The sequence below is a fragment of the Pseudopodoces humilis genome, chromosome 1, assembly GCF_049639895.1.
Source record: "Pseudopodoces humilis isolate 2021_Gansu_Grassland_sample_001 chromosome 1, ASM4963989v1, whole genome shotgun sequence".
Classification (NCBI taxonomy): domain Eukaryota; kingdom Metazoa; phylum Chordata; class Aves; order Passeriformes; family Paridae; genus Pseudopodoces; species Pseudopodoces humilis.
In genome coordinates this window covers 28,589,859-28,614,575 of record NC_142200.1, presented here as the reverse complement: position 1 = coordinate 28,614,575, position 24,717 = coordinate 28,589,859, and the positions used below count along the sequence as shown (strand labels likewise).

General features: G+C 40.5%; 1 protein-coding gene across 1 annotated transcript in view; it reads left to right on the top strand.

Annotated features, from left to right (window-relative positions):
- Positions 1-468: 468 nt before the first annotated feature.
- STMN2 (stathmin 2) overlaps positions 469-24,717 on the top strand; it is a 38,445-nt gene continuing 14,196 nt past the window's right edge. The window contains exons 1-2 of the mRNA XM_005517075.3: positions 469-658; positions 24,596-24,691. Coding sequence (XP_005517132.1) covers positions 640-658; positions 24,596-24,691 — 115 coding nt within the window. The 5' untranslated portion in view covers positions 469-639. The remainder of the gene's footprint in view (positions 659-24,595; positions 24,692-24,717) is intronic.

Sequence of the window (24,717 nt, the reverse complement as noted above, 5' to 3'; positions counted from 1 at the left end):
TTAAGAAAAGTTTGACGGGACCAAGGTTAGGTCTGGGGACAATAAAACAGGTACTAAAATGCAGAAACATTCAGTATAAAACAATTGTATATGATATCTGTGTACCTTTGCATTAGGCAAAAATAACCTGAGCAACTGTTTTACTGGAATGGTCTAGGAAATCCCTTGCAATGGTTCCTCTTCTTGTTGTATCTTTGGAATGAAATATGTTAAAGTGAATTTGTGCATGTTTTACAGGTAGCAACAGCAGAGCCTTCAACACCAATAGGCTTTTTTCATGTAAGACATAAAACATTTGACATGGAATGTACTATTAACGCCAGACCGAGGGGGGAGAAGCATCCAAGGACTGATTTCCATTTCAAACTGCATTCTGGCACTTTGTACTCCGGCACTATTGGTGGATCAATATTTAATGCCCGGAGATTCTGGCTCTGCAGGAGTCATGTCAGGGGACCTCTCGAGCCAATCTGCTTGGGTAGAGGAGTGATAATTATTCATGGGCTCCTGCCTCTTGCTCCTTCTCTTGCACAGCCCCACTCTGCTGACTCAGTGCCTTATTCAGTCTTCTCTCCCTCTCTCCACTGCTGTAGCTGGACCCTTTTGCCTTCACCGCCTCTGAGAGCTGTACATCCCAGCATGGCTAAAACAGCAATGGGTAAGAAAACGCCTCTCTTTTCCTTCAGCCAGTACTACAGCCACTATCTCATAGGTCTGCTACCTGCACTGGGTGTTCTTCTCGCTATCCCAAAAGTTTAGGAAAAAAAAAATCAAGAGAACACTGAACATATTTTTAATTTCATTGATCAGGGGAAAAAAGGGAGGCTGGGTGGGACCTGGGGCTGTTTTAGTATCCTAACCAGAGATCAGGATTAATTGTATACCGATGGGTGAGGTCGGCACATGAGCACAGCACAATTTTGAAACGGTTTTCATTATTTTAAAGATGAAAAGATATTTTTATATATATATATGCACATATAGATATTTTATATATATATATTATGTATATGTATGTATATATGTGTATATGTATATATATACATGTGCATATATATATGTGTGCATATATATATATGTGCATATATATATATATATATATATATATATATATATATAAAAGAAAGAAAATAAAACCAAAAACGAACGGTAAAGTTATCCCTGTGCCTCCACCCGTCCCCGCCGGCCGGAGTCAGCGCTCCCCTCTGCCTCTGAAACCGCGTGGGGAGAAGAAAGGAGGAACCGAGCAGAGGCACCGCTGCCCGGAGGGGCTCGGCGCGGGTCGGGGGCTGCGGGCCGGCGGGGTCCCGCGGTGCCGGGAGGGGGGGCTGCGGCGGGGCGGACCCCGCCGGGCGCGCACTGCGGCCGGCCGCGCCCAGCCCAGCCCAGCACGGCGCGGGGCTGCGGGAGGGGGCGAGAAGGAGCCGCCGCTCGGCGTTGCCCCGGCGCTGCCCGCACCTGCAGTCTGCCGGGGGGGGCCGGGCGACCGGCCGAAGTAGGTCACTGCATCACGGAGAGCTGGTGGGCGCTAGCAGCGCCCGCCCCGCTCGCTCTCTCCCGGGGGGCAGCTGCCGGGGCTGTTGTTACCTCGTTTTTTCCAGCGGCAGGGAGAGCATCCCCCCCTCTCCCGCAGGAGCCGCGCCCTGCCGCCGCGGCGCGCCGCCCCCGCCGCCCCCATCCCGCCCCGCCGGGCCCGGAGCGACCGGGCGGGGCGCGGCTCCTCCGCCCTTCCCCGGCCCCGACCCCGGCCCCGGGGGGCTCCCGGCTCTTGGGGAGCCCGTTCCCATCGGGTCGCGGTTGGTCCTGCCGGTCCTGGCAGGAGCGAAGGGCGGTAGCCCGGCACCGGCCCCTTTGTTCGAGGGAGGCTGCTGGGTAGGGTGGGCGAAAAAAATCCCAGTGAGGGTGTGGAAGAAGGAGAGGGAGAGCAGTCGTGGGGTCGGGCTGCTGAAAGCGTCCAGACCCTAACGCTCCTTAGGGTTGGTTTTTGTTGTTTTGGGGGCTTTGTTGTGTTTTTTTGGGTTTTTTTTTTGGTTTTTTTTTTGTATGTTTTTAAGAGGAATGAGGCTGGACCTGCGTTTGACGCATTCAAATTCAAGTTTTCACAATTATTAATGTCGTGCACACACAAATCCCACAAAATAAGGACGAAGGGCTCCCAACACAATTAGTGTCCTCCCCAAGAAGCAAATCCTGTTCAAATTTTCATTTGTGCAGATTCTTGTTATCACTCTTCATCGCTTTGCACGAAGTTACACCAAACCCTCCTGGCGCCGGCTGAAACCGATGCATTACACCAAAGCATTTATCTGAATGCTGATGTTCCGCTCCCAAGGAACAATTGCTGTGGATTGAAAGCATTCTAACCCGGCTGTGGCACCCTTGGGAACAAGGCATGAGACAGCTGTAGATGCAAACAGGAGGGAAGTGAGGGCTGTGGGAGCCTGGCCAGCCCTGCAGTGCCGAGCACGCCGTCCCCTCCCCACTGCAGCAATCCGGTAATCAGTATTGATAATTTGTAGTCGGTCTGGGACTTAGCGCTGCAGAAGGCCTGTCAGGAATTCTGTCACAAGGGAAGGAAGGGCTCCTCAACCTGGTGTTAATGATCCCGCAGCACACAAATATAAAGATTTCTGCGGCAGGAGTGATGCCAGGAATCATTAGGTTTACCCAGAGACTGAGGGACTGCGTGGCGCCAGTTTGTCTGTTAATCCCTGGTTAACGAGCCACCTATACCAGAAATAAAAAGCCATGCAGCCACCTAGCTCCAGTTTCCAAAAGTGCTAATTACGGCAACATTCAATTAGAAAATTAAAGTTACTTTATTAAAAACATATTCCATCTTTAAACTCACAAAGCTTAAAGGAGTCTCCTTACCATTTCTTTAAACTATATTCTTCCTTGTTATAGTTATAAATAGACAAAACTTGTATCTAGACAGCCTATTAGAAAAAACCACTTTATTTCAAGAGTTACAACAAAGCAACAAATTTTATTTTCGTGTGGAAAAATTGATGCATTCTCAGTAAAGCACATTTCCAGTTAGGGGTAAATGAGCTACATTTGTTCTGTATTCAAACTTTACCCAGTAGAACACTGAAAGAACTACGGAGTGCCTGATTTTTTCCCCTGTTGAGCAGCAGATTTTGCAAAGTGGCAATAAAGGCTAGGTCCTGCTGCCACTGGAGCCAGCAAAACATTTCTAATCATCTTAACCTAGCCCACTATTATATTTCTGGCCCTGATCCAGTAAGGCACTTACTCAGGTGTCTGAGCATGTGAATAGTCCTACTGGCTTTGGACAGAACTCTTCACATAACTCAGGTTAGGCAGATACTAAATACCTTGAACAAGCCTGTGTTTATATTCTGCCACAGAAAGCAAAATTAAGCCTAATTTTCTATTAGGCTGTGTAAAATAGAAGGTTTTCAGGGAAAGCTCCCTCTACTTATGTAGGAATTTCAACAGCTGTGAGATCTTCTGGAGATCATTACACTCTGAATGCCCACAAGATTCTTCTTTCTGTTTAGTTTACAGAGCATATGAATGATGCATGCCACACAAGCATCTTTGTTCGGTTGTTTTTTAAGTGTGTCTTTTTTTGAAATTCCATGTAACATGACTGTACAGAAATTCTGGGGGCTTTTAAACTTCATCCTCCTCCTGACACCACCTTCCACATGAAATATGTGTTGGATAGAGGGGCTCCTTCATGCCTTAAGCTCCCAAGAAAACAGGACATATATTATATAAATCAGGGCCTTTGCAGGTAGGGTCACTACAGACCAATCAGGCCACGTGTCTGGTTTGATAAATTTACTTAGTGTAAGGTACATAGATGGCAGTGTGAAGGTGAAGAGGTCTGTGATATCACTGGAACTAAAAAAAGTGTTTGAAACCATTATTTCTCTGTTTCATTGTGGCATTTTATTTAAAGAATATTTATTACTTGAACACTCTCAGACAACCATCATAGAGAAAATCTCAGTCCCGATTATGGTTCTGGTTTATTTTGTAGGAAATTAGCAGAAATACATGGGATATGTGTTAATAGTGTGTTATGGAAGTGTTTTAATGTCAACTCCTTTTGAGATAGTCAGGAACAATGTAAGGTGATAAATGGGTAGGATTATGAGGATGCAGGGGTTCAGTCCCATGCTCCCTCTTTCACATATCTGAGTAAGACTAATTAAACCATTGTAGAAGTGCTTCAGACTTGCTCTTCTACTTTGTCATTCACATTTTGGTTATAAGCTCAGACTTCGACACTTAGCTTGGTGGATGCAAGGCCACTGCTAAGTTTTTCTATTAACTGAGTACTACATTACTGTTTTATCTGGTATGTAACATTCATATGAATTCATAAATAAGTGTATGGTTGTTGGGTTTAACTGGTTTCATTATTTTAATAAGTAGCCTTTTTTTACTGCAAAGGGGTAAGAATTCTGCCCCTGATCTGCCACTAAACAATTGCTTGATTGTCAGCAATTACACGAGTAGTCATCTGAATATCAGTGGCAATGGCAAGCTTCAAGTTGAACAACATATGGCTAAGTGCCAGGCTGAATTTGGGCTGAACATACTTCTTTCCATATTATTCAGTTTTTAGCAGAAGGTTTTAACCTTCCCCTTTTACAAATAGATGAGCACATGTCAGCTCTGAATTATTTCCAACTGCCAGAAAATTACATGTCTAAAAAAAAATAGGAAAAAAATAAATAAGAAATTACTTTATGAGAAGAATGGACACAGGCAAGAATCAGAGAGTTTATTGTATCATAATGTTGGAGGAAAAGTGATTTGACTGAGATACCACTATTGCAAATTCTTTTAAGAGCTAGGAGAAGAAATTACAGAATATGCTGAGATGGAGGAGACCCATCAGAGTCACTGAGTCCAGCCCCTGGCCCTGCACAGGACCATCCCCAGGAGTCACACCATGTGCCTGAGAGCACTGTCCGAACACTTCTTGAACTCTTGTCAGGCTGGGGCTGTGACCACTTCCCTGGGGAGCCTGTTCCAGTGCCCAAACACCCTCTAGGTGAAAAAAAACCCTTTTCCGAATATCATTTTGATGTGATAAGGAAACTGAAGTAATAACATTTCAGTTACTTTATTTCTTTCTGAGAACTTTTATTATAGAGCTAATATAAAAATGTAGGTAAGTAAAATTCACTAAAGAGCTGAGGTTAACACATATTCATATTTTTTTTCTTGGTTTTTAAAGACTAAATTATTCTTCCTGCTATTGAGAAAGCAGGAATCATTTTAAAAACAGTCCATATGGCTAAGGATTTCTATTGCCTCATAGCAGTTCTTTACTTGCCCTGTGAGGTGTACAGACAGGAAGGATGGAACGTCATCTATTCCATTTTCTTATGGAAGATATCCCATAACACACTGAGGAAATAAAAATAAAATTCAACAGCTTGAACACTTCCAAAATGTTCTCTCACCTCCACCTCCATTACCATCATCTCTTTGTCCCAATATAAGCTCTAGTTAGACTAAAAACTTCCCTGTTTAATAATGTATTCCTGTAATTCATTCACACAGACTTAGTGAATTTGAATTTTCTTTAATTTATTATTTAAGACTAGAATTTTTTAAATATTTTTTATTGTTATTTGTCCTACAATAGTACATTTCTCTAGATCACATTTTGCACATCTATTTTTTATTACATATACTGTGTAATCTAACATCATGGTTAGATTTATCTCAGGTGATATTTATACTAATTTTTTTAGAAAAGAATTCTCCATTTTCAAATTAATAGCATTAATTTGAAAAAAGAACCTCATTACAAAAGAGAGATGGGGCACTCAAATACAGCAGTATATTTAGATAGCGTTTTAGCCTTCAAAGACTACACAATATTACCTAATTAATTCTCCTAATTGCTTGCAGTGAGAAGTCAGCATTATTTTGTAGCCCAAAACAGAGAGCAGAAGGTTCCCATGACAGATCAGTCTGAGCAATACTTGACCTGTGCAGTATTTTCATGTAGGTCTAATTTAACTACCTTCTAACAAACAAAAGAAACAAAGGGATGCTCAGCACTCCTGAAAAGTAACAGGCCTCAGAGGTCCTAAAGTAGGAATCCAAAAATGGTGTCACACTACATAATTGATATAGTTGGAAAATTGACTCAGTAAAAGCTTTGTTAAAGCTGGTGCAGCAAAAAAGCTGAACATAAGGGACTGAGGGTGGCATCTGGCCCCCGCTGGTCAGTGGGCAGCACCACCATTGGAAGTGAATCCTCCAGCAAGACTTCTCACAGGCAGGAGAGAGGGAGTGTAAATTTACCTTTCAGCTTAGGCTATCAGGCTTCAAACCCCTTTATCCTGGCATTCTCACAAGTTCTGCCTAAGAGGATGAGAAAATGGCACATCATGAAGCAACAGTGCTTGCTTACCTCTGCAGTAACTACCTTCAAAAAATCCACAGTCAGTTCTCCTTGCAAGTCACCTTTATGAACAAAAACTATTGCCAGACTAATGATGGCTTGTAGAGAACATGTCTTCTTCAGCATTTATCTATAGACTGGGTGATAGATGAACCAGCTTTGGAAATGGGTCTTGCCTCACTGGAGCCGATGGAGTACAGCCATTGGCTTCGGTACAATCAGTTGGTCTTTAGCCTATGGGGACACAGAAGCTGGCAGCTGATTTGGAGGAATGGCTGCTATTCAAAATTCTTTCTAGGCTACACACAACCCTCACACTATTCTGTGGATGCAGTCTGAGGTGTTGGTTTTTATTCAGTTTAAAAGTACTGGTGATCCCACTTGGAGGGGTTGGGTCCCCCTGGGGAATGTCAGCCAGCAAATCTACCTGGGACAGGAATCTCAATCCTGGGTACCTATGACTGCAGTGCAGACAGAATCTATTCCTATAGTTGCTCAGCACTTTTAAAAAATGGACAAAAATTTCTTTGGAGACCTCAATCCATGTGGACCTGCATCTTGGGTAAAAAAAGCATAAAATGGACTGATGCAGAAATGCTGGCTTCTGAGAACTAAATACTTATGACATTATGTGTCTGACAAATACTAGCATACAAAGCTGATCTGAAATGATTTCATTTTCTCTTCCACTTCTGTTTTTCTTTTCCCTGTCTGATAATACATAATTTAACCAATGAAGTGAATTTAAGATATTTCTGCCAGGATGTGCAGTTAAACTGGTGCACAGCATCTGCACAAAACATTAAGCTTTGCTGAATATATTCAGAAACATTATTTTTCAAAGTTATAGCTTCAAATCCAAGCAATTCATAAATAATGATTTATGCATTCATTTTAATACAAAGAACCTATCACTGTTGTAGCAGTTATTGTGTGGAGAAGTGATCCTTCACAGACACAATCACAAAACAGGATTGTTAGGAGTTTTTCACCAATTTTGCCCCAAGCAGATTGTTTAGTTTAGAGAGGTGACTGAGGATAGGGTTAGTAAAGCACCTGTAGTGACACACAGGCATGGCTGTACCTCCACAGCACACAGGGAGAGGTCAGCACCTCTGGCTATGGTCAAGGTCTGCCCAGAGTGAGTGTATCATAATTCAGTGACCCAGAGGAAAATGCAGAGAGGAATGGTGAGACTTCACCTTGGACACTTCACACACAGCCTTAGAGAAGCACTAGTTTGGTCTCTTCAATTGTGGTGGGTGGAGAAAAAGATGTGGCAGTGGATGCACTCCTGCCTCTGAGGCAAACAGCTGGTGGTTGGCCTCCAAGTGTCGTGCTGGGATGTGGGGACCCTTGTCCCTGTGTGTCCTCTCTCCTCACAGAATACCAGAGCCACTGAGCTGTGTCTTCTTTCCACTCTCCCATGGGAAGAACATCATGCTAGAGAGAGGACAAGAGGGCACACAGGAGGGAAGATGACCCTATGCCAAAATAGAAACAGTTGTGGAAGCAGAAAATAGAACCTGAGTTCCTTTGGATGACAGGATGCTTTAGCTTAAATATGAGAGTTTGAGTGTTTTTGAGAGTTTGACCCCAGCTCTGGCATTTCCCAGTCAAAGGAGTCACTGTAGGAAGTTGTTCCAATGGGCAGGAGTAAGATAGCCAGCAGTGTTCCTCCTCAGCTGCTTTTTAAAAGAAAACTGTGGCTTGCTCCTCTGTTTATGAAGAACCCTGTGCTACCTATGTGTGCCACATGCTTCCAAGAAACAGGCTACACAGATTTCCTCAGAGGATTGCCTGTGAGCTGAAAGAACACACAATTTCCAATGTTAGTGGCTTAAACATTTCAAGTGTGAGCTATCCTTGCTTGTCCAAAGTTTAGCACCCTACAATGCACACCAATTTAAAGAGCACAAATTGTGCTTTTCTGTATTCTCATGACCTCTCCTCATCTGTGTAGGAACTTCTAGGATCCTGATTTTTGATGTAGAAACCTGAGTTTTCTTAACCAACATTTTAGGCACCTAGTTTCTTTATTGGATTTGTAGGTTAATCATTTTATGACCTGACTTTCTGCTCTTTAAGATGGGGATAATCTTGGGTACTTACCTCAGAGCTGGGATATGAGGTTATGTTCCATACTGCATGGAAATGTGTAACATGCTCTGATGTTATAGAAACTGCCAAAATCCACACTGATCAGATTAAGAAGCAGAGAAACTTACCTGCTAAAGCTGTATTAGCATTCTTTGCTATTGAGGTACTTTTTTATAATCCTTAGGGGATTTCTTAGGTGAAGAAGAAATAATGATGCATATATTTTGTGCTACTGAAGGCATAGGGTTCTACAAATTGAGAATTTACCCTAAGCTAAGGTACATTCAACCTGAAGGTAGATGAGGTATCTTTTTAAGATTTTTACATTTAAATATATTCAGTAGTCACTAAGTAGCTATAACTTTTTGATCTTGATGCTCTTTTTGATGCTTTCAAAATTGCTGAAAACACAGCTTGTCCTTTTGGACTAAGATTTCTGATATATACATATTCAGATTCATCCTCTGGTTTCCAGTAGGATGACTCTGGATGTCATTTCGTTGGCAGAACTCCCTGAAGTGACTAATATCATCATGGTTATTATTTTTTTTTCTTTTTCAAAAGACTATGGCGACCATAGCCATGTCAAAGATGCACAAAAAAATAAGCAACATTACTATATGGAAGTGTAGCAAAAATTATCTTTTTTGGTTTACTAGTATTTTTGTACTTCAAATCCTCCAGTTACCTGAATGAAGCCGTAAGAAATGTGGCAGGTGCCTAGGAAATCTTAAAACAAATGGATGAATCAATATCTGTAATTTTTCAGAGACATTTTTGCAAATGAAATTCACTTCTGTAACCCATTTTATTAGTCTATTAACTATTTTGATATATTTGTTGCTTACTTTATTAATGTGAAAAGAAAGGATGGCTGATGTTACTCAAGTCACATTTATATCACTTGAATATACCTTCTTTGTCTCCAGATGCTGGTGTTTATTACATAGATGCAATACAAAAATCTGTTTCTAAGCTGATACCTTTTCTATGTGCTCAGATATTTTTTGATGCTGTTGACACTTCAGTTAGGGGGCTTTCAATATTACATGCTGTAGGTAGGAATGAAGCCCTGATTCCTGATTTTAAAACCTAAATCCTTAATATTTGTCAACAAACCACTTGTTCTCAAGGCAAATAACTTTTGAAATGATGTTTTCAGTCATCATTTTACAAGTAAAATATCAATATCTTCTTAAGAAAAGTAATAGTAAGGTATTTATTTTAAGCTTCATTGACAAACAAGTTACTCCATTTTGAAGTGCATTCACTTTTTTGGCAATGAACCATTAAGAAGTGAAATATCTTACTAAGAGAATCATACTGCATTTGATTAACAGTGTAAAGTATTTAATCTTTTTGTGAGAGGCCTGAAAAACAGGAACAAACATGACAGAGGTACTTTCAAGTCCTCTGCAAAATTGTAATTACCAGTTTGTATGGTTTGCAAAATTATATTTAGCATACTTCTATGTAGTTGTACAAATGGAATTTCCAGGATTTAAAAAGAATTAAGAAAAAGTATAGTGGAAGCAGACTATTATATCAGATGGACCCTAGTCTGTCCCTGAACTGTGACCACTATTTTTATAGTCTTTTAACGTCATTTGCATTTAGGGGAAAGTCTGAGATAGCAGTTAGGAAAATCTCTTTTGAGATGACTCTCAATGTTCTTGCGAACAATCTACCATTTTAATCAGTTTCTCATCAACTCCATCCCCATGACCTGCTGATTTCCAGTCTCACCCACTTCCTTGGTACCCTTTCCCTGATTGTCTCAACCTCGTTTCATTATCCAGTCGGTCAAGTGCTACCCTCATTCTTGATCCAGTTTCAGTCATCCTATTCCCTGACTGACTTTACCTGCTTGGTTTTCCTTCTTTTTTATTTCTCTGCTCTTGGCAATTACTTTCATAATGCAGATGCAGCTCTCATCTCTTCATACAGCTGCTTCATTCTTGTAGTCCTTCACACTTCTGTGAGGCCAGAAGGGGAGGAATTGAGACCACAGGATAGTTGTTTCCTCTTTTTTTTTCCAGTTTCCAGTGTTTCTCTGGTCCATAATATCACTCTCAGCCCATGTGGAATCAAAATCCAGCACAAAGTGGCTTGAGAGAAACTGGCTGTAAAGCTTGGATTTGTATGTCTCAGACAAGGCCGAATCCTATATTTCACTGACTTATTCCAGGCCTGGACAGATTTTTCAAATGAAGAATGATTCCCTGGCACAAAGCACTTTCAGACAAGTGCAATAACCTCTTGCTTAGTTTACCCACATGCTTGTATTTTTCCCCTAGTCATCTTCATGGAAATAGTAAAATGTTTTTAGATGAAAGCTTCTCCAAAATTCAGCAAGCAGCAGCCTTCCAGACGACAAAACTGTAGACCAAACTGCAGTTTAGCCATGTGATGTTCAGTGGAAGGACATATTTTCTAATGCAGTGGAAGAAACAAAGCAACACAAGGTGGGAAATAGCAGTGCTTGACAGTGTTGAATATCTAAGTGGCTAAGATGTGCAAAGGCCAGGAACACCAGTTTTGGAGGAACTAGATACTAAACCAGTGGAAGTAATGAAGTAGACTCATGCTGATTTGCATCTGATGAACCTATTTTTTCCCCTTTACATCTCCCAAAGCATCAACTTAGGAGGAAACATCCCCTTTAATATTTTTAAAAATCATGTAAGAGCCAGCTACACTAAAAAAAAAAGAGAATTTTATTATTCAGAAAAATATTTTTTTTTATACTGGAAAAATAACTTGGTCATATAATGAAAAAGACAGAATAGGCTGTTAAAAATTGACAATTGAGGACATCTAACTCCTGCTACTTTTAGAACATATTAAAAATTCGATGGACAATCCAGTTCTGGAAGTTTGATAAGTCTATTATAAAAGACAGGCTGAGCAACAAAGAAGTTCTGATTTGCCATTAATGACAGATTGTTGATGCTGGTGCACAGTGCCCTGAAAATCTCGCTATTGCAGGATCATTTTTTTTATTCTGAATGAGACAAACACCCTTACACCAACAATCAGTGGAGCATCTCTGCAGGGATCAGCTCCTCATGTAGTTAATTTAGTAGCAGAGCACTGTCTCCGAATTCATCAAGATTTTCTTCTAAGTGGAGGCTGGTATTGAACAAAAAATAGAGAGACACAGACAGATAGCTGCAGGGGTAGAGATAGACTGACAGAGCAAATGTACTCTAGAAATTTTCAGTAATGTTTCAGGATGGGAAAAATGCCACTAAATTGAAAAACAGTAAAAAACAGGGAAGGAGAAGGAAAAAAATAAAAAAAAATAGGTGGGTCATGAAAAACTTAATTGGGAGCAGTCACATTCCCAAAATTCCATAAAAAATGTTATAGCATACCATATGCATTAATTTTACATCTTCAAAAATCAAAGTGCTTCTACTATGCAAATCTAAGCAAAGCTACTTTAAACAGAGGTGCAAACTTCACTGCAAGAAGTGGCTCTCATTCTAGTTTTATCGTAGCATCAATTGTAATAAAAGTATCCCACCAGCAAATGTTCTCTCTCAGCCAATTTAATCAATTCTGAATAATATGCTAATTTGTTTGCACCATCAGTATGGTTTCCAAAAAGAGCCATCATTTTTTTTCTATCTTTTTTTTTCTTGTTAATTTTATACATCTTCTGGTTAGTATACTCATTTATAATCTATGCCCAACCATGATAGAGGTTATATGCTGTTGAGAGGAATAATTTTTTTTTATTATGGAAGAAGTCAAGTGTTTGCATATGTGCATAAAGTCATGGCAGGATAGTAGAAATATAAATCTGGTAATTCGTAGTAATGACTGCATAGAATTTTAAGGTAAAGATCACACAGAAAACTCTGAAAGTCACAGAGTGACAGATGTATGTCAAATGGAAAGATTTGGTTCTGTCATTTCATGAACTTGAGCACCTAATACAGCGTCCCTTAAGCCTCCTATTTTCCCAATTATCCCTCACTTTCCCCTGGTTCTCCATGTCACTCTTAAACTGGGGGATCCAAGACTGTGGTGGTACCTCAGGTGCAGCTCCACCAAACACCTTCAATCAATGTTGAACCCAACCCCTCCTGCTGATTCATGCACACCTCTGCTTCTTTTCTCTGTCTTCCAAACTTGGATATTTAAAAGAAAGATTGAAAAAATAGAAAAAAAATTAAAAAAGCAAATAAAAAACAAATCAAAACTCTCCCTTGTGAGACTTTTGGAGCCAACCTACACATGCTGAATTTATCTCTGCAGTTATTTTTTTAAAAAGTCACTTCCCCAGTATCCATTCCTATTTTGGTTCTTACACTTCATCCTTCAGCATTGACAGTTATGGGTTTAGGAACCCATCATCCAAAACATCACTTGGGCATTTGTACTTTTTTGGACTGTGGAGAAGACTAACAGAAAATTATCCTGTCCCTTTCAGTGTTGTAAAAATGGATTTCCACACTAGCCCCAGTTTCTAGATTTGGTGACCTGCCAAAAGATACTTCTCCTAGTCATCCTGCTGCCCACTTGTTAGCAGAAAACACCAAGTGAAAAGATGAGTTTTACAGAACCTGCTTTGTATCAACATGGTTGGTGAGGGAGTTGCTGTTATTTTTGCTTACTCTATGCAGTGCTTTGAAAGTCCTTCAAAACCTGAATCAAAGGATTTCTCCAAAGATAAGCATGCCTTTAATAGGCTTCCTACATAGGGAGACTGTTTTAAGTGAGGGATTACATTTCTCTAAACCCAGAAATTTAGTCCTTTGTAATATCTCATATTTAAATACAGCCCTTACACCCACATATAGCCCACTGAGTAGACTTAAAATTGTATCAAAACATTTACCTTTCAATAGTCTCTGTTATGAAAAAGGGAAATTAAGCCATACAACACAAAGCATCAGAATACCACTGTTTCCATTATTACACCTCCTTGGGTCTAAAGCAAAATTTTCCACAATTATGAATTATGTCAACAGGCAAAATCTAATATCAAAGAGTTTTATATGGAAACTCAGAAGTTATTTACTAGGAACTTGTTTTGTTCTGGCATTCAAATTTAAAATACTACTGTTAATTAACACAATTATAACCTGTGTTCCATTGTATTATTGGATTGGAATTCTTCCTTTGTAAGTAATCTACTTACATATGTCATCTGCAATTGTGTGCAGCAAGCAAACTTTATAAAGAAAATGCCTTTATTCACACTGATGAGATATTCTTATTTTAAAATGTCCCACAAAATTAAAATTCCATTCAAAACCTAGAAGTAAATTGGATTTTCCAGACTGTCTCCTTTCATTGTCTTTTGCATTTTGACATTTAGTCAGTAGTCATGGCAGCCAGTAAGAATGATTGTGTAGCATAAAGATGCAGTTAACACATATTTGGCTTTGGGTTAAGTACATTTAATACATGTCTATATGGAATGATTAGTTTTGAAAGATACTATCTACAGCCCTCACAGCAGCATATTTTCTCTTAAATGGATTTTCCTGATATTTGTGGTGTGAAAATAACAGCAATAGATTTTGCACTCAGTGCAATGACTCAACAAGCAAGGAATGCATTTAATTACTGGAAAGCAAAGACTGAGAGTCCAACCCTACAAGAAATTGTAATTGCATTTATATCATATCATACAAACACAAATGTCTACTTAGCTGATTGCCCTGCTTCTTTTTTTTTTTTGTCTAGAGATAAAAAAGAAAAAAGAAAGGCACCTTGCAATTTACTTGGCTTATTGTTCTGAGCCTCAAGACAGAACTAAATAGTATTTTGGCATTCACCAGTTCAAAGCAAAATTTTGAAAATACTGGAAGGCATTAAAGGTATCTGCATTTTGGAATGGCACAGATAAATAAAGGTTGTGTTTAAAAAATCCATATGAGTTATAAAAATGTCATATTTTATGTCAGAGCTACAGTTCTGTTAAAACCATGTCAATGTCTGAGCCAGAAAAATGGCAAGAACCATCCTGTCTGTTAATGGAAACTGTACATGTAGCAGTCTATCTCCATTCCCTTGATTAAGGTACTCCACAACAGCTGAATGATGAAAACAGAAGTTGTTGCATTCCTTACCCATTCTTTTTTAATTGCTTGCTTTTCCTGAACCATTTTGGGCCATTCCTTTCCTTGATGCTGCTAATGACTTGCTTTCAAAACGTGTGGGTAGTTCTGCTAAAATCTGCTTTCTGGAGAAGCTCAGTATGAACAGTTTGACTGTAATCTCAGCACAGAGGTGAGGGGAGGGATTTCATCATGTAATGCCAGTCCAGAAAGGATCTGCTGTGTCCAGGTGAAAAGGAACAGTAGCAGAACTCCTGTTTCCATCACGAAGACTGGCAATATGCAAGGTCATGTCATTAGTCTCCAAGCATGATAAAAACCAGATGGCTTGGAATAAGATGACGCACAGTGTCGAGTGTCAGTGGGTGATGCATGGCCAGGTGATGCACAACCAGGAAGTGTTTGTTGAGCCAACATAAAGGGGTAAGGGTGATGCAAACTGAAGTCAGTGCAAGCCTCTGAAGACATCACCAGGAAAAGCTAAATTAGTGTCCGAACACACATGGATGACAGAGAGATTCAGATAAATAAAAGTAATACTGGCAGCCAGCTCTCTCACACCCTACTCTAGTAACCCAGTCTTACTGTGCTGGAACAGAACCCATAGTGTGATTCATACCTTGGGAAGATGCTGTTTGATCATAGTAGGCTGCATGATTAAACCGTTGCCATTCTATTTCATCATACTTGATTTGCATCCTCCCTCAAGGGGCTGTTTCATCAGCCAGCACCTGTATTGCCTGCAGCACTTGCAAAGAGGTGTCACTTATACAGAATTCAGGAGAGCTCTGTTCTCCAAGAACCTTTCCTACAGAATAGGTCTGTCACCCAAGGCTGGTTTGTTTTTTTTTTTTTTTATGTCTGGGTGATTTTTTTTCTCCCAGCATCCCTTGCCTCTCTTTCTCACAGCATAAGCTCTTTGGCATAGGGTGTTTGCATCTGACACATTTTTACAGAAAGTAGCGCAGATCTCAGCTGGGCCCCCGCATACTCCCACAAAGCGATAATGAGATGACCTTTAGAGCATACTGGGAGGTAGCAGCCATCCCTGCTGGTCCTGGGTATTCTGCTGGGTTCTCTGCTTGAAGCACCAGAGGAGATTGGAGTGCTCAACACAAGGACTTGAAATTTCACTTCCCACCACTGCTCAGTACAGCACCAAGCTGCAGACATGCTGCTGCTGTGGTGGCTGAAGCCTGCATGCTGCTGAAGGAAAGTGGGCTGCTTGCAGGCTTGGCAGTTTCCAATCTGTAACTCAGTTCTCCCCACCCCACACTTAGAAAGACACTGAAGAAGTTCCAGCTCCTTTGCATGTCCTTCCCTGGTGCTCCAGCCACCAGCCTGGCCCCAGAACCAAGCCAAGCACCACAGGAAACGGCTCAGCTCAGGGAGCTCCTGAGCATTACACGTCTACTTCTGAGGGAAGGATCAGCAATCTGGGGTTGTCCTATTGCAGGCAAGTCCTGAAGCAAACTCCACTATGCTGATGTTATGGAAGGCAAGTTATGGAAGTTATGATGTTATGGAAGCCCCTGTCTCAGCAACGCTGAGACAAAATAACCTGCATACAGCAAGGCTGGGGTGGTTGTGTTGAGAAGAGTCTTTGAAAATCCTTCTGCTTCCCTGACCTTCAGACATGTACGTCAGGACACTGCTTCTTAGCCTGCATGGAGATGGACATCATGCATGGAGAGATCCAGGAGGGATCTGGAGGGAGATCTCCTTACCAGGAGGGATCTTCAAAGCTATGTTAATGGAAACTTTGTCGTGAAATATCTGGCTTTTTAAGCCATTTTATATGTAACCTGTCTCAGAAGTGTAAAAGAGATTAATGTCTTTGTGTCCTGGTGAAAGGGTATGCCACAACCCTTCAGGCATACAATGCAAAGGAAATACATTACACACCATGAGCACTAAATCATGGTAGGCAGATCCACCCATTCAAAAATTCCAGAGCTCAAGGTTTAGTTTCTTAAATCATTCATGTAAGACTCTAAGTGATAAATCAGGAGACAGGGATTTTTCTTGAGAACAGTAAAGTTAGTGTTAGAATCAAACCCAGAGCAATACATGAAGAATCCTTACTACTACTCTAGCAAGAGTCCTCAGCTAAAAGTAAAACAGAGTTTTCTGTAAGTCATGACAGAGCCAAGCTTTGCTACAATGCCAGTCAAAAGAAACTGCCCCAGGTGCAGGAATGGAACAAAACCAGCAACAGTTCTTGAGCAGGTACGGTGAGCCAAATAAGGAAGGTTAGTTCCTCCTGGTCTTGCTGCTTTCCTCCTGGTCCTTGCTGAAAGCCTATTCACTTTTTCCATCCAGTCCACATTCAGGAAAATCACTTTAGTTCAAATCATCCCATAGCTGAATTTCCACAGTCTTTTTTTGCTTCCAGTTAATACAGGAGACAGCAGATAGCAGAATGGTTCCTGGCTGGGGCTGCCTTAAAAATTTTCAAATTTTGATGTTTGCATGACTTTCACACTTACATGATAATCAGAAACTATCTGTGTCTCTGGTGGCCTCTTATGAAGGTAGGTGTAAGGTCAGCATCTTAAACATCAATATCCTGCCAAATCATCTGAATAACAGGGTTTGAACTTCTGACTGCACAAAAATTAAGCAGTTACGTTCAGTTAACCAGCAGGAAATAAAGCTGTCTTAGGACTTCTGTAGCCTCTAAGTTCATTCTTCACTCTTCATCTTCCCCATTGTTTTCAAAGTCTGTTTTAGTAACTTACATACTTTCCTACACAGAAAGCTCTATGGGAAGAAAACTGGGGGCAGGCAGATGGGATGTAAAGGCACAGAGGGAAATATGGTGAAGGGATGCCTTATAAAGGCAGAGCAGACTCTAAAGAAAGCTGTGTTTTTCCCTTGTGGAAAAAAAAATCCGGAATTTTTGTTTTCACCTTGGTTGAAGTTCTCTTAAGTTCAAACAAATTTCAAAAGGGCCACAGTCCTCTATGTAAGTACTTGGCTCCACTGCCCTCCCCTCAGTCCCAGAGGACTTTTGGAACCGAACTGCCAAGGGCATCTTTATGCCAGCGTGATGCACGGGCTCTGCAAAGGGGTGGCTCAGAAGGGAGTGCAGCATCTGGCTCTGCCACTGCTATGGACCACATTCTGCAGAACTGAAGAAGGAGGAACTAGCCCACAGCTTTCTTGTCTTGTCTTCCCATCTTTCCACCAGCATGCAGTGTGGTGAGGCTGTGGGACCCCAAGTGCACCAACAGACTCTGAACAGGCAAATGTCTGCTGTATTCCTTCCACACTAGAAGGAAATGTGTGTGTTTTCATTTCAGTGACTAGAAAGCACAATGTGACTACAACAAAGCATCTGCAACACTGTTTGTTTTGAGTAATCATGACAAAGTTGTTGTTTTTTTAAATTCAAAAAAACCCTTATATCAAAATCTCATTTTGGAAATGGGTTTGCATTAGCTCGACAAAGAAGTCCCATTAACTCTTGTCACAGATGACTGTAATAGTCAGGGTTCAGTAATTTGGTTTTCTCATTGCTTCAGCAGTGAAAAATACATACATTGAAATAATACAAAATAGTAACTTTACATTTTAACATTCTGACATCATAAAGTGAAGACATTTTACTCTAACCATGCACAGTAAGTAAAACCCACAGACATGGCACCTGAAGTAATCCAAAAATCCATAGTCATGACCAGTGATAGATTAGGTTGTAAAATTAGGAACAATTTTTAGTGAGACTTGTGCCACTCTCCAATCTGCATGTTTGCATGCATTTGTATCCCTGCACTAGAGATTCAAGAAAACCACTACTGGATACTCTTTCCATAAACAAACAACTTCTTGTGCATTCCATGGGATGGGTTTTCCAGCCAGATCCTCTGCTGTCACCTAAATTATGCTGTGGAAATGCTATGGCAGGCCTTGCCCTAGAGGACAGGGTTCATTGGTACAATCTGACACAGTCCTAATAAGAAGCTGAAAGTCAGATCTCTTGCTTGCATTAGGTTGGGGTTTTTGTGTATTTTGAAGAACTGATGCTACGGTGATCCCTGATTTCACGGCCACTCTGTGCTTTTATGGATGACACTTGATTCCCTCCCAAATATTTTTAAAGACTTTTATTAAAAGGATCTCATGTTAGAGAGAATAAAATTGATATTTCTGCCAAAACCCAGGAACATTCATGAGGGTTACAGAAATTAATGCCTAAAACTATTTTTTCAGACTCCCAGTTGCCACAAAGGCAGATTAGAGCTGTCCCAAGTTCTTCCTTTCTCATTTTCCAGGCATATTGTAGGAAATTCTAGAGTCATGGTTGACAGAGGAAACTCACTGGTTAACTCAATTTTTCCTTGTTTTCTGATTCTTGTTACTTTTTCATACTACCTGCTTATTCTATTGCCTAGATATAGAAATACCAAAAAAATCAGGGACAGGGGACATAACCAAAACTCTGTTCTCATCTCTATCTTAAATTGCATTGCAGTATATTAAGAGTACAATTTTAAAGACTTGGCCCCCAAAGAATGGCCCCAGGTGAGTGGGAGTCTTGTGCCACCTTTCCCTATAGTGAAGCAGGTGAGCACTGTAGAGCATTAAAGAGTCCCTAAATTGTAAAGTAACTTTATTTTTGTTGGGGAAACTGGAAAAGCACACATATACCTGAGGCTGTGATATAGACTCAATTTAATACTCTGGTGAGCATTATTTTGCATTCAGAGAGTAACAAAATAAGCCCCTACTATATGAACCACCAAAATGAGATGTCACTCATTGACATGAGCATAAGGGATGGATAAGATATATTTATTTCAGGTGCTTTTGCTTTCATTCTCTCCATCACTTGTGACTCCATAAGCCTATAAACATCCCTACGCTTCCTGACAGTGAAGATAGATTTAATGGTCCTAAAACAACTAAATTTGTTTAACTTAAGACATCTGAATGGGACCATCATTCCCTGGTAGTGCTAATCTCTCCCTTGACTAAAAAGTAAGCATTCCTGATTCCTCCAAAGTATCTCTTGTAAATAACGTAAATAAGGTAAATGGCCAGCATTAAATAAAGTGAGTCCCAGGCTGATAGATGTCAGATATGCCAAAAACTAAATGATACCTGGAATCCATACTACTCATGCCCCATCTTGAATTTTAATTCTCCCAGTCCCATGTGCTTGTCCCAGTAGTAGCCCACCACTTTAGCAACACTCATCCTTTAACTTTCTCCAAATACCCCACCAGCTATGGGGAAACAGCACAGCTGGGATTATATAACATCATCTTGCTTGGCAGAAAAGGATGCAGCACATTATTAAAATGGATTAGTAAAATAAAATTGTAAATTATTGGTCAACAGAGTGTGGCTGTTGGTGTTCCCAAAACTATATGACGTAAAGCATTGCCTTGACAAACCAAAAGCTCTAGCACCCCAGAGGGAGCATTACCAAAATAATATTTGTAAAAAAAAACACATTGTCAATAACATCCATCAGAAATCCATATGAAGGATAGGTCTTCTCTACCTGTGTTTCAAGTTTAATCTTACATCTTAATGCTTCAGTGTCTTCCAGAGGAGAAAATTAAGCAGAATTTCAGCTCAGTCTCAGAAAGACAGCTGTCACAGAGGTTTCTGGCAAGGGAGCACAGGGCTGAGCTATGTTATGTGTTGCACATTCTGACCATGGGTAATGTGCCAGTTTCCTTTTCCTTCCAGGTGCAGAACTTCAAGAACTAGCTGGCAAGTGGTACTTTACATATTACCCAAGTAATTACACAAGTAGCATTACAAATTAATATATGTAATGTATACGTATTAATGTATGTGATTAATATATATACATATTAATGTGTGTATAAAGTACATTTCTTATGTGGACTTGATTCAGTAAGGCAAAAATAATCAACACATTTGCCTTCATCAGGTGCTAATTATAAGTAACATTTACACTTTTCTCTCTCCCTTCATGCGTTAAAAATAGTCTTGCTTATTAATAATGGTGTCTGCTGTGACACAGCAATCTGTCTGAGCTGTGCTTTGCCAAGGAACAAAATGTGACCCAAATTGCCCGTCAGTCAGGACAGATTTTTCATTTTACAGTGTAAACCATAAAAAATTCCTAATAGCTATTGGATAACAGAGGAGAGCAGACAGGAAGGGTTTAGAAGTGCTTTCCTTAACCTTCCTATTTCTCCCAGCAGTAAATAAGTGGTTGCTGACTTCTAATGGCAGCCATAGCAATCTGCCTTAGCAGCCTCATTTGTTGGGCAAGTGAGCTGCAGGACTGGCAATGAGCTACTTTTCTGTCATTAGCAGAGGAATATAGGACATATCTGAATAAACATATTATTTGAGATCAGTAGAGCATTTTCAAAGAGGATCATCAAGGCACCCCAGCTGACCACGCTTTCATTCACACAGCAGAGCAATCTGGGAGCACAAACAAGTTTAGCTGATAGGTGTTGAAACTGGAAGTTGTTTATTAGCAGTATATCTAGTATGCCCCAGGCTCTAATGGTCATTCAGACCATGGGACCAGACTAGCCTAAAGAAAAGATCCCAAAAATTATACAACATGGGAAAGAAATCCTTCGAATTGTTTTCCTCCAGAGGTCCAGTCACACTGTCCTTACCTTCTTGCTCATGCAGTTGTAGAACTGGAGCCCCTAAATGGCCCCTGAAGATCTTACCTGGACCAGCAAGTAGAGCCCACAGAGGAGGAGCATGGATGTGCACTCCACAGAAGGAATACTTTCACAGTTTCTAAATACAGCTGTTGAAAATAAAACGAGAAGGTTGAGGGAAAGGTGAGGTTGGCTGAAAACAATAACATTAAGGTACATTTGAGACTTCTTCAGAAAAAACAAATCATGCATTCTTGAGTTTCAAAGCCGTCTGAGTTCATTCTTTTCTGAAGCTGTTAAAGATTTAGGGGTATTTGATAGTATTTCTAAGGCTTTCTCTGCAAATCTGAATATAAGGGGTTTATTCTCAAAAGGTAGATGAGGTTCTGGAATAATCACACAGTTCCAGAATTTGAGACCTATGAATATTAGTATGTTCACAGCAAAACTATAAGAAATACTAATACTGAATTCTCTTCTGGTTTTAGCAAAAAATCAGTGTTCTTAGTGTATATAAACATTTAGATCTTGATACATATAACTAAAAAGATTCTGTTGCCATCTTTTGTCAACATTGTTCTTGCCTAGCGATTTCCCTATCAAAGCTTTTGTAGTATTACGATTACCATCATTTACTCTCCTTCATTTAACTTGCACAGTTAATGGAATGATATGTAGCCTACATGACTGCACAAGGAGGGATATCATTAGCAAGCCAGTGGAAACACATTTGGAAAATAAACTTTGTTGCAATCACTGCTTTTCCTCAAGGGTTTTGAAAAGCTCCACTTTGAGGCAGGTAATTTTTGTGCCTCTTTTGGGCTGCACAAGAGGTCCTGTGCAGATTGCACAAATGCTCTGCTCTTGGTTGTCTGGTCAGTGTGTGCTGCCCTCTTAACAGAAAAGCTTCTCAAGATAACAGGCTCCCATTGCTAAAACACTAACCCTTGGGGTTTGGGAAAGTAAAGTTACCTCCCTAACCTGTGTGACATGGGCCAGCCACTTTAATCAGACCACCAACTGGACTAACATTACTGCCTTCACTTTTTGAATATGTTTTAAGGAAATGTTTAAGGAAAGGAGAGCTGAACAAAGCAGGGCTCCTGCTACTCAGAGCTGAGCCTGATCAAGGGGGACGTCATCATGATGCTGATGGTGGACACCAGAGGACGTGTGTGCCTCTTCTGGTCCTTTGACACCCTCAAGTCATTCTTGTGAAGGATGGAAAGTCATCCTAATTCTGCCAGTGGCCAGAATGAACTAAAACAATGATTTTGCCAGCATGCTTTCAGTGAAGCTATTGCACGGAAGGAAAGAGAGCTGAGCATGTTCTTACCTTTCTCCTGCTGTGCTTTGCAGATGGCAAGCTGGGAAATAAACACACCCTTCTCTAATCATTTTAAGTGCTGTCAGGAAGAAGAACATATGTCAAGCAAAGATAAAAAATATTAACAAAGGCTCCAAAAGGCAAAATTCCTAGGATGCTGTTTTATATGCCTTTTTCTACAAAGATATTTCAAGGTATATATTTTAGCTGTGATTCAGCAGATCTTGTACAAGATTCTGTTTGTATCATCAATGGCCGTGTCTTTAACACACAGCCCAGTGTCCATTTTCTCTATGTTTAGCAATGTGCCAGGGTTTGATGTGCACCCACTCCCCAACCTTGCTGCTGGGAATGACACAACTCCAGTGGTATGAGCAGCTGGCTGGGCAAGCCCTCCTCAGAGAAAAGCCTGGAAAACCACACCTGTGTGCTTGTTGGATGGAGGTCTAAGTGAACAATTTATTATGTTTATCATTATTCATAATTCAAAATACATCAGATGGACATGATTTTTCTCTTCAGAAGATTTTTGAGTTATTCTTTGCAAGTTGGTACTTAGGTTTCAAACCAAAATTGTATCAAGACCAAGCTTCTGTGACAGCCTAAGTTCACAGAAAGCAAAGTCTTCAGTACACTCTTAACCTCAAATCCTGTCCTTTACCAATGGTTTCTGAAAAGCTATATCTCCTTTAAGTGAGTTATTAAAGGTACAAGATTAGAGGCCCTTGTGCAGAGCTTAATTAAATTAACTAACTCTTTACTGGCAGCTGGAAATTTTTTCTTGAACCATGGATTATTCAATTACCACCATTCCGAGCAGCACCCAAAGGCTCTCAAGCCCTCATCAATGACAGGTTTCTTTCTCAGTAGGAAAAGCAAAATCAAAACCACAAGAGCATCCATGACAGAGGCTGATTGAGAATTTCATATGTATCCACAGTTTGAAGAACAAAGGACCATCTGATTTTCCTTTAGCAACAACAAGGGTTAATTTGGTCTGATCTATTAAGTACAATACTTTGAGTCACACATATTTTAAGCCACATTTTCACATGCTGGCAGCAAATGGGTATCTGCCTCTGTAGATACTGATAATAGCAGGGGTTTGTGTGTGCCAAGATGAATTTTGAAGCACCCTGCCTTAACATCTTTGCATTGTGGAGAGTGGGCAGTGGGCAGGGTACTGCCCCAGGGCCCAGGAGAACCACCTCTAATCTGGGCTGTGTCATTGGCTTGCCAAGGCACCAAGTACAAGACTTTTTCTTACTTACAAGTAGTTAGGAAGGGTGTGCACAGCAGACTGCATAATGATGATGTATTGGTATCAGCATTTTTAGACCAGTGCCTCCTCAGTTCATGACTGGGGCCTACAGGCATTATAAAGTCAGCAAAGATAGCACCATAAAGGTAAATTACAAGGGTATTAGTTACATCAGCTAATATAGGCTAGCCCTGAGTGTGAAAGCCACATATTTTGGCCACTAAGTGAGGAAGGAAAAGCTTAATTTCAGGTAGTTAAGCATATTAAGGACATTATACAAATGATTTGATAAATGTATCCTCATTTCTGTTTTTATTTTTAATTTCCTGGATGACATTTTCATTTGTAAAATAATGTCTTTAGCATCTGCCTATGGCAATATATGGCCAGCTTTTCATAGCTGTTCTCAACTGCATTTGGATATGTCAGAGAAACTGTAAGAGCTTTGTGTCTCTCCACCTGCCAGGGGAGAGTGGAGTCATGGCACTCTTCCAATGCTAAATGCATTTCCTGGTAGCCAGATTCACTTTCTGTAAACCAGAGAGGAGTGCCCGCATTATGCCCAAGGCTGAGGTCATGTAGAGGACCAGAAGCCATCTCTGCAGTTCTGAGGATCTCGTTTATGATTTGATAAAGGTTCAATGTTGAGAAGAAATAAAATAAGTAAATAAATAAGTAAAGTAAATATTCTAGAGAAGTCTGCCAGGTGGGTGATGGAGTAGTCTTTCTGGTCCCCAGCCACTCATCTCAGCTAGAGATTCACTAAGGAGGAGCTGGGGAAGTGAAGTATGCTAACAAGATCTCTCCTTTCAGCTTACAAGGAAAAGATGAAGGAGCTGTCCATGCTCTCGCTGATCTGCTCCTGTTTCTACCCAGAACCTCGCAACATGAACATCTATAAATATGATGGTGAGTGATGCTTGCTGGAAATCATC